General features: G+C 51.8%; 1 protein-coding gene across 1 annotated transcript in view; it reads right to left on the bottom strand.

The window, feature by feature from the left end:
• Positions 1–270: 270 nt before the first annotated feature.
• Positions 271–10,597, bottom strand: part of LOC144277889 (C-type lectin domain family 4 member G-like) — a 49,313-nt gene continuing 38,986 nt past the window's right edge. The window contains exons 3-10 of the mRNA XM_077838912.1: positions 10,287–10,412; positions 8,585–8,647; positions 6,910–6,972; positions 6,661–6,723; positions 3,939–4,028; positions 2,964–3,115; positions 1,298–1,404; positions 271–409 (exon numbers count right to left, since the gene is read on the bottom strand). Of these exons, the coding sequence (XP_077695038.1) occupies positions 271–409; positions 1,298–1,404; positions 2,964–3,115; positions 3,939–4,028; positions 6,661–6,723; positions 6,910–6,972; positions 8,585–8,647; positions 10,287–10,412 (803 nt within the window). The remainder of the gene's footprint in view (positions 410–1,297; positions 1,405–2,963; positions 3,116–3,938; positions 4,029–6,660; positions 6,724–6,909; positions 6,973–8,584; positions 8,648–10,286; positions 10,413–10,597) is intronic.

The following is a 10,597-nucleotide window of genomic DNA, read 5'->3' as shown; positions in this document are numbered from 1 at the left end:
TGGGAGTCAGGACTCCTGGGTACTAATCCAGTCTCTTCCACTGATTCACTGCTGTGACCTGGGTAAGTCCTTGTGCTTCAGTTTCGCCAGCTATAAAGTTGGGGTGATAGTACCTTGCTCCCAAGAGTGGAAGGGGTGAGGTCTGTGAGGTTTAATGCACTGAAGTTTGTAAAGAGCTGGCAGACCTTGCATGGAAGGGGCAGAGGGCAGCGGGGTGGCTCTGTGGTTATTAAGATGCACTGGCTGTGTTGTGTTCCTCCTGGCCACTGTTTAACAAGTCCACTTCTTTTCACAGATCCAGCCATCCCCATTCATCGTACACGCAGCGTCGTTCCACTTCCCATCTTTGAGCATCATCACACAGTCCTCACCGCTGCCAAAATTGTTGGGCTCCCCTCGATCCCAGTTGCTGGGGATCAAAGAGTAGCAAACTCAGCTAGGCATTCGAGGGAAGCCCTGGTGAAATGCACTCCCTGAAATCCCACTTAAGCCCCCAGAGAGGGTGATCCGGCCTCACCCTCTGGAAAGTGGTTTGAGGCTGACTGTTACAGAGCACTGGATAAGAGCCAAGTGTAATGATATAGGGCCTGACTGACCTCTGTTACTCCAGTTTTAAACTGGTCTAGCTATTAACTTCAATAGAATTTACACTGGTGTAAATCTGGGGTAATACAGTGGTGGATCAGGGCCGTACTGTTACAGTGAGTTACCCACAGTCTTACAAGTGCTTTTCCTGAGTGGCTGAGCACTGACCAGGCTTGGAGGACACCCGCGTGGTTAGTGCTGTGATCTACATTCTCTTTGGTCAGTCCTCGCTTCCAGCCTGACTCTCTACGTGGAGTTAATTCTCAGGATAGAGTCACTTCCTGGGAACACTGGGCTATTTGGGCTGAGGTTTATGCAAGAGGGGACTGAGCTGGGTGCTGTTGGTGATACCTCTGCCCCAGGTCTAGTGTAAATAAACAAGTTACACTAAGAAGGAGCCAGATTCCACCGATTTCTTCTAAAAGGGGAAACTGCCCCGTAAGACCCTGAAAACTGCTACTGCTCAGCTGAAGGTGACAATTTAAAGCTGAGCATCATCCACCACTTTGTTCTCTACCCCACTAGCTCAGGTTCCCTGTAGGGAAACTCTGGACAGTTTAAAGAGCAGAGCAGATGGAAGATGAATCAAGAAAGGGCAGCTCCACCCACTCAGCCAATGACTCAATGTGTTTGAAATGTACTAATTGGCCAGTTGCACCAGAGCCAACCCCCCACCCTGCCCTCATGTACCAGTGAGTGGGATTGGGCTGACCTCTGTGACACAGAACTGTCGTCGACCCATATAAATGTCCCTTCATTGCTAACATCGTGCAGGCCAATCCAGTACTGCTTGCTGTTAGCATTCTTTGTCAAAAACTCCTGAAAAAAGAAAATGATTGATTGCAATAAAATATGGCCCAAATCTAAGGCACCACCCCAATCCCACCTCACACAGCCCGTACTCCTCTCTGTTGTTCTCCTTGTGCCGAGATGTGGCCCATTGGGTTAGGCAGTGACTGAGATCGAGGCCCCCTTGGGCCAGGTGCTTCACAGACACCTAGTGAAAGATGCTCCCTGCCCCAAAGAGCTTACAATCCAACAGACAAAACCAAGGGTGAGAGGGGAAACTAAGGCATGGTGATTTGTGCCAGGCCACACAGAAGGTCAGTGGCAGAGCAGCGAGTAGGACCCAGCTGTCCTGGCTCCCAGGCTTGTCCTGCACCACTAGAGCAGGCTGGCTCCCCTCCCAAAGGACCTGCTGAGGGAGCTGCGGCTCTGGATGGATGTGGAAGCACCATGTGGACATGGAGGCTAGGCAGGAAACATCAGGGAGCTCCCAAGTGACCACGATCTCATGGATCCCAGTCCTCCACCAGACGCTGTGTGTCCTTTCCCCATCACTCCTTACAATCAGGGGTCTCTCTCTGATTCCCGCAAAGGTTCCCTTCCCAGGGACCTTCCCTGGAGCTGTCAGGCTGATTTGCCTGAGGGTCCCCAGCAGCCTGACTGGCGCTTGGGATGAATTGTGCAGTAACTCTTGGGAGTTGGGGGAGCGCCCGAAGTCTGTGTTCTGGGAAGCGGTTTGCTACTCGATCCTGTGCCAATAGATGGTGCTCACGTATATGTAGCATGGTCCCTGGGTTTTGTAGGACCAAGACAATTTCTTGTGCACTGCAAATGGCTACCTCAGAGTGGCCATACTGGGTCAGGCCAATGGCCCATCTAGCCCAGTGTCCTGTCTTGCGACAGTGGCCAGGACCAGGTGCTTCAGAGGGCATGAACAGAACAGGGCAATTATTGAGTAATCCATCCCGTGTTATCCACTCCCAACTTCTAGCAGTCAGAGGCTTAGGGACACCCAGAGCATGGGGTTACGTCCCTGACCATCTTGGCTAATAGCCATTGATGGACCTGTCCTCCAGGATCTCATCTCATTCTTTTTTGACCCTAGTTATACTTTTGGCCTCCACAACATCCCCTGGCAGTGAGTTCCTCAGACTGACTTTGTGTTGTGTGAAGAAATACCTCCTTAGGTTTGGTTTAAACCTGCTGCCTATTAATTTCATCAGGTGATGCCTAGTTCTTGTGTTCTGTGAAGGGTCAATAACACTTCTTTATTCACAGTCTCCGCACCCGTCCTGGTTTTATAGCCTCTGTCACATCCCCACTTAGCCATCCCTTTTCCAAGCTGAACAGTCCCACTCTTTTTAATCTCTCCTCATCTGGAAGCTGTTCCAGCCCCCTGATCATTTTTGTTGCCCTTCTTGTGCACATCTTTACACCAGTGCATAATGTGTTTCCTAGGCACTGAGTAGAGAAACATCAGCTACTATCCTGTCCCCAGGCATCTCTCTCATGCCAAGAGCCTCCCAATTGCTGGTAGACCATCTCCACGCCCTGTCCGGGCTGTGTGGCTGGACTCAGTGAGCCTGACTGACCTGCTTTTGTGGGTTATCAAGAATAATCAGCTCGGCACCTTGGTCTTTGCAGGCCTGCTTGGCATAGGACCAGTGTTTACGCACTGTGGAGAAGTAGTAGCAGGTCCCTGAATTCAGCAGCCAGCCAGCTGGACAAATGCTGCAGGCAGAGTCTGCAATGCAAGACAAGCAGAGGTCACTCTCAGCGCTGGACTGCAACGGACAATAATAGCGTCTGCCCAGTACCCTTTAGCCAATGACCTCAACGCGCTTAGCCAAGGTGGGGAAGCGTCACCCTTAATTTGCAGAGGGGGGGAAACTGAGACAGAGAGAGGTGCAGTAACTTGCTCAAGACCATTCCCAAGCTGGGAAGAGAACTCAGGAGACCTGATTTCCGGCCTCACCTGCTCTAACCACTAGCCCAGTGGTTTTCAACCTTTTTTCGTTTACGGCCCTTTAAAACATTTCTAATGGTGGTGCAGACCCCTTTGGAAATCTTAGACATAGTCTGCAGACCCCCAGGGATCCGCGCACCACAGGTTGAAAGCCACTGCACTGGACAACATTGGCCTCAAGGAGCTGGGAATAGAAGCCAGGAGTCCCAGTGGCCAGCCCTCTGCTCTAACCACTAGACTTCATATACCTCCCAGAGATGGGAATAGAACCCAGGTGTCCTGCATTCCAGTCCCCTGCTCTAACTATTAGACAAAACTGACTCCTTGACAAACTAGGGGAAATCCCAGCTAGCCCCCTGAACATTAACACTGCTTGTGGGGAAAAGGAGCAGGAATCCTAACTGCACGAGGTGCCATGGCCCAGGCCCCCATTTGCTGGGTGCCGTACATTATTTATTACATGGATTATGGCAGTGCTTAGATGCCGCAGTCATAGATCAGGCCCCATTCTGTCAGGCATGGTACAAACACAAAACAGAAAGACGGTCCCTGCCATGAAGAGCTGACAGTCTCAGCAAGTCGAGGCTGGCGTGTGTCTCACTGTTCCTTTTCTGGACAGCATCCAGAATCTTGTAGGCTTCAGCCCTGATGGTATCTCTGTCACTTTTCGCTTTGGCCAGACCCTCTGACACTGCAAACACAACACACTGTCACATGTAGGAATAGGGTTGTACCCCTTTAAGCAGTATGTGAGCCTTGAGTGGCGCTCACCATATTCTGTACTTCAGAAGCTGCCAGAAGCCAGCTAGAGCAGCTGGTGTGTGCAGCTAGGCCTGGCACACCTGTGTGCAGATCGTAAACACTGGGACTTGGGGCCTGGCTGTGACACTGAAGTGGGGCCCCTATCCCAGCAGCAGGAGTCACAGAGCTTGTTACACGGTCAGTCTGACACAGTCATTAGGGACTGGAGACCCGGCTGGAATCACCAGCTGAACCTGAACCTTTCACAAGGGTCAAAATCATTCATCTAAAACCAGGTCCCTGCCCCCAAACCTCAGCAGGAGCCCTGCCCTCGCCTCACACCCAGACACACTGCCCTGCCCCACAATTCCCTTCCTCTGGCTCCCCAGTTTATTACACCTGGGTCATCTTCTGCCCAGCCCTTTCATCTCCCTGCCTCCCCTCAGCCACTAATGAGTCACCATCCCCATCTCCCTCCCCTCGGCCCTCCCCTGCTTCCAAAACACATATCCCCTCTCCTAGCGGTCCCAAGTGAACCTAGGGAGAAAGAAACAGCCAGATCCCCCCTCTGTAGCAGCCCAGCCCATGGGAGTCCTTAAAGGCCAGAGACTCCTGCAGTGACCGGGAATGCACCTGGGGTGAGAATCTCTGGAACTGAAGAGTGAACTGGCTTCCCCAGTTCACCCCAGCTAGTCACACACACTGAGCCTGGTACAAGAGGAGCCCTGAGTGCAGAGGCTCTGTGGGCACTGGCTGTGTCCCTGCCCCTCTGGTGGGTCACCCAGAGTAGGGCAGGGCCCTGATTTCCGGCCTCGGTGACTTGATCCCAAATGCTGCTTGCGCGGGCTGGCCTGGCGGGGTAGGGTGGAATGGATCCCAAATCGCCATGGGAACCTGGCGCTGGGATTCTCCATCCCGCTGTTGCCGGCACCCAGTGCCGAGAGGCTGAACAACAGCTTGAGTTGGTTTGTTACCCGGTGTGCTACACCCAATAATTACAACGGGGTGGAGAAGCAGAAAAGTTTATTTGCAGCTGCAAAAAGGTACAGGGAGAATAAAATTTTAAATCCTGCACACAGAGCAGGAAGTTACATAGGCTTTTATACATTTTTTTTTCTAGGGGCGTACACCGTGCCCTAACCCCTGAGCTCTGTCCCTGTCCCATACCTACAGGGTAACTCTGGGCGTCCCCAGCTTCCAACAGAGCATATAATCCGGATTTTGAAAGGTTTCTACCTTATTCAAGGGACCGGTTCTTTACCGCCGTCCACAACAGCTTCTCCACTATATGAGTGCGTTGCACCGTTGTGCCCTCTGGGGTTGATCAAATCGCGTCTCCTCCGAGGCCCCCGATGAACTCACCGCTGCGCGCTGGGCGTCGGTTCTCGCCGCAATCCTCGACCTCCAGGAGGGGTCCGGGCAAGGCTAAATTGCAGCCTCGTCGCCCACCCAGGTACGCCAAAAGCTATTAATCATAAAATCATAGAATATCAGGGTTGGAAGCGACCCCAGAAGGTCATCTAGTCCAACCCCCTGCTCGAAGCAGGATCAATTCCCAGTTAAATCATCCCAGCCAGGGCTTTGTCAAGCCTGACCTTAAAAACTTCTAAGGAAGGAGATTCCACCCCCTCCCTAGGTAACGCATTCCAGTGTTTCACCACCCTCATAGTGAAAAAGTTTTTCCTAATATCCAATCTAAACCTCCCCCCTGCAACTTGAGACCATTACTCCTCGTTCTGTCATCTGCTACCATTGAGAACAGTCTAGAGCCATCCTCTTTGGAACCCCCTTTCAGGTAGTTGAAAGCAGCTATCAAATCCCCCCTCATTCTTCTCTTCTGCAGACTAAACAATCCCAGCTCCCTCAGCCTCTTCTCATAAGTCATGTGTTCTAGACCCCTAATCATATTGCCGGCACCCAGTGCCGAGAGGCTGAACAACAGCTTGAGTTGGTTCGTTACCCGGTGTGCTACACCCAATAATTACAACGGGGTGGAGAAGCAGAAAAGTTTATTTGCAGCTGCAAAAAGGTACAGGGAGAATAAAATCTTAAATCCTGCACACAGAGCAGGAAGTTACATAGGCTTTCATACATTTTTTTTTTAGCATACTTATTTAATAGCAAGCTGCCCCAAGTATCCATGTAGCCAGCCAATTCAGTTCCCAGCTAGTTTCCTGATTCTTTGTATTATTTGTTAAACTATATATAAAGCTGCTTTATTTAGCATTGTTTTTTTATATTTGCCCTGTTTGGCCTTGCTTAGTTTCAGGCAGTCTGACTCTGCAACATATTGTTGCAGATTTTCAGCATAACTGCTGTGTGTGCCTCCAGGCGGGGGGGCCAAGGACACTTGGGCCTAGTACGCAGAGCTGCTGCGAGTGCCTCCAGGCAGGAGGGGGGGCCAAGGACACCGGGGCCTAGTGCGAGGGGGCTTCATCAACACTCGTGGTCTTCCATCCCCTCGAGTTACCTAGTGGCCATGCCCCAGTGTCCCCAACACCGCTCTCTTCTTTCTGCTGTTCTCCACCCCCTCCTCTGCCTGAGCCCTGCTCCCTGCCCCCCGCCCCGCCATGGGCACTCACCTTCCACTCTCAGCGTGGCCTGGTCCGACTGCAGCCTCTTCAGCTCCGTGGCCAGCTCCACCTCTGAGAGATAAACAGGGCTGATCACGTTCCTGAGAGGGGACCCAGGGCTCAGCGGGAACAAGGAGGTGGCCAGGGAATGGGGGATGTTGGGGGGAGCTTGGAAGGAGGAGGAGTGATGTGACTGGGGTGCAGGAGGTTCGTAGAGGTGATGCTGGGCTGTGGGTCTGTGAGGGCTTCAGTACGTACCAGTGCTGTGCATGGCGGACTGGTTGAAATGAAGTGTCTCCAGTTGCTTCGCTGTCTTGGAGCCTGGAAGACACAGAGGCCGGTGAGCTGGGAACTACCCCTCTCTTCATCTCGTGGGGCAGGGCCGTGTTCCCCAGCAGAGCGTGTCTGTAAGGTACTGGGGTCTCCCGAGGCTGGTTTCCTTCCTGGGAAGAGGCGGCGCGGGTGGATTTTCTTTCGTCCCCTGGCCATGACGGTCCATGACTCAGGCTCCGAGATGGAGAGCGACTTGCCCCAGGCCAGGTAGTGAAGCAAGATTAGAACTCGGGGCTCCCTGCCTCGTGTTCATTCACTCAGACCCCACCTCCAGCTACCAGCCCTGCCTGGGGACAGCTTGTTAGTGAGTTTAGTTAGGGCCCATCCAGACTAGGGAAATTTGTACTAGTGTCACCGTGGACTGGTGCAAATCCCTAGTGCAGACACATGGCACAAGGCTTGCCCAGGTTACCAGGATTAGACCCATTGATGTGAGTCCTACTTTGCATTATCCCAGTGTGTGTCTACATTAGTGTTTTGCATCAGCATTTACCTATCAGGACACGGTCTATAGACAAGGGGCAGGTTCTCCATCACCTGGAATTATTAAAAGATTGTCTGTCTCTTTCTAAAAGTTCCACTCCAGCTTCACTGCCAGATATGGGCTGGATATAGGAATCGCTGGGTGGGATTTTCTGGCCTCTGCTATGCAGGAGGTCAGACTAGAGGCCCATAACAGTCCCTTCTGGCTGTAACATCTATGAGCAACGATGGTGCAAACTTCCCTAATGCAGACAGGAACCTAGCTAGTTAGATAGACCCTGAGCCAAACACCACTGAAGACAATGGGAGCCTTTCTATTGGTTCGGTGGGTTTCAGATCAAACCATTAGTTAGTTAATAGGAGCAGAACAGAAAAGAAGAGAGGTTTGGTATTTCTTGTTTCCTTGTTTCCCTTTGCCTGTCTGTCTGTCTCCACCTATCATCCCATGTCTTACACTTAGGTTGGAAGCTCTTTGGGGCAGGAACTGGCTTTGTGTACTATGTTTGTACAGCACCTCACACAATGGAGTCCTGGTTCATAACTGGGGCTCCTGGGTGCTGCCATAATACACCTAACAGGCGAGTCTGGGATCCATAGACAATCACAGTCCTTGTTATAGCCAATGAGTGCTAAGTATCCCCTTTTAGACACAAGAGGAGGAGCAATCAACCTCATTTATGTAGTGAAACAGCTGCAGACAATGAAAGTGACCACCCAAGGCACCAGGCTGCATGGCAGGAAAGAGCTGTGTGGGCCGAGGGGCACCCTGGTTGTAGCCCCAGGTGTTCGGAGCAGCCTGTGTGTGAGGGAGGCTGAAGGAGCTGTGAGCGGGACCCTGTCAGGAAGCAGAGATGGAGTTTCTTGGGCACAGAGCTGAAGGGGCAGAAGGGGCATTTCCGAGACAGGGAACAGCCTGCAGCTGTTTGTTCCTGCTGTGTTCAAGGGAACAAGATGTTCTAACTAAACAAGATCACAGCGAGAACAGACCTGCTTGGGAGCAGCGATTGCTCCCCCTAACAGGAACAAACCCGACAGCACCTCCGATTTTGGCTTCTGCCAAAGGGGCAACATCAGTAATACAAATACACGGACACTCATAAGTAAACTGAATTGTTACCGTTGCCTCTCAGTACAGATTGACCAGTCCGCAACTGCTCCAGCTCCTTGGACATCTCCGAGTCTAGACAGAAGGACAGATGCCAGCTGTTGTTTATATGGTTTGGGGGGGGGCGGGGGGAGGGGGGCTGAGTTTTTGATTTGGGTTCACAGCGTAGAGCGACATGCCGCATTTCTACTTTCCAACTTCCCCCTGTGGAGATAATCTCTGAGGGTGATATCCCCAAAGGGATTTTGGCATTGCAATGCTGAGCACCACAGTGCCTAGAAAATCCCAGGAACACCCACAAAGCCGAGTTACATGCCCAGGCTCCGATACAATGACTGGGGAGAGCAATGCATCTGAGTGCAATCCCCAAAACGCAGCACGCTAGGTGGGGAGCTGTGTAAGTAGCCAATGGGAGATACTGATGAGCCATCCCCACCCTTTTCTCAGAGCTAGGCATGCTAATCCAGGCTGCAGGAATGGGAAGTATCTAGCTCTGCTAGTGATCCACAAACAGGAACTCCTCTCCTGGCTTAGGCACCTAAGTAGTGTCTTTTGGGAATGAGTTAGGTGCCTGCCTCGTTCTACACAAAATGCAGGGGAGGAGGTGCTGCTGCCCACCTTATAATTTATAGCCCAATGGTCAGAACACTCACTTGGGATGTGGGCGACCCAGGTTCAAATCCCTCCTCCCTGGCAGAGGAGCAGAAAGGATTTGTATAGGGGTTTAGGTGGGAGACAAGCATCCAGATGCCTGGAGGGAGGCAGGAGTGTGCATGCCTAGAGGTGTCGAGTGAGTTTAGGTGCCTACAGTGCTCAGTGGGAGTTTTGTGGATTGCAGTAGGAGCCTTAGGTGCCTCACTGGCTTCAAGGATTTCACCCAGAGTCCCCTCTGAATGACCTCTGCCCTGGCGCAGTCTGGCCAACTCCAGAGGTTAAAAACCAATCACAAGATTGGCTTAAAAATCATGAGATTTGTGAAAAATAATAGACTTTACTTTTCTTTTCTTTGCCTCCTGGTTTCTGAGCCATTACATCGCTTTCCCAAGCTTTTCTCTGCAACTAGAATCCGTCTCAGTATTTTTAAATGAAGGCTCAGATTCTCACCTAATCACAGGACACCTGGAGCTGGGGCTTTAATTCAAACACCACCTAGAGTTCACAACGCTGAGGCTGCTGTGTGTAATGACACCCACCAAGGCTCCTCAGCAGGATGTGAATCCCTGCCACAGCAAAGACCTTTTGAGCTACAGGAGCTACTCTCTTAACTGGCAGGAGTAGTTAGGCTGTTATCCTGCGTGGAGCAGCTGCTAGAGGGCATCCCAACACACATTGTACTTACTTGTACCTGTGAATACATTCAAGAATCAAACACCAGCGTGTTCCTGCTCACAGTGTGGGCTCTGGGAAGGTGCCCCACTGCTGTGAATTGGAGGGCAGGTGGCCTGACTTAATGAGCCTTGTCTTACAATTAGCAGCACTATGGCACAATGAAACACATTGCAGGGCCTATATCCCTTCTCCTGCAGTGTCTTGACACTGGCCATTGCCAGACACAAGGGGACCTGGCTGGGAGGTACTCTTGGCCTGAAATCCTGGCCTTGCTGAAGCCAATGAGAGTTTGGCCATTGACTTAATGGAGTCAGGATTTCACCCCTGGTCTTTTCCACTGGTCCATTCCTGTGTGATAGTCCTAAACGCACTCCGGGATACTTACACTTGCCAATCACCATGGCGAGGAGGATGACCCATAATACAAACGACAAGGCGTTCACAGCGTTAAGGGGTAATACTGACCTTTCCTCCCCATTCAGGCCGCTACCGCACTGCAGCAAGGAATTCCCTGGAAGGCAGGAGCAGAGACAGCGGGGGTTAGAGCATTGGTCCCTGCCCTCTGGCGAACCAGTGCTGCGGGGGCAGGTGTGCTCGAAGCCTCGCAGGGAAGGCACTAGGGGAATTCAGAATTAACTATTATTGTAATTCATAAATAGAGATGGACGTGCCACTGGGGTCAGGAATCTCTGTGTA

The sequence above is a fragment of the Eretmochelys imbricata genome, chromosome 20 (genome assembly GCF_965152235.1).
Source record: "Eretmochelys imbricata isolate rEreImb1 chromosome 20, rEreImb1.hap1, whole genome shotgun sequence".
Classification (NCBI taxonomy): Eukaryota; Metazoa; Chordata; order Testudines; family Cheloniidae; genus Eretmochelys; species Eretmochelys imbricata.
The sequence above is the reverse complement of the archived record's forward strand: the minus strand, read 5'-3'. Positions and strand labels throughout refer to the sequence as shown.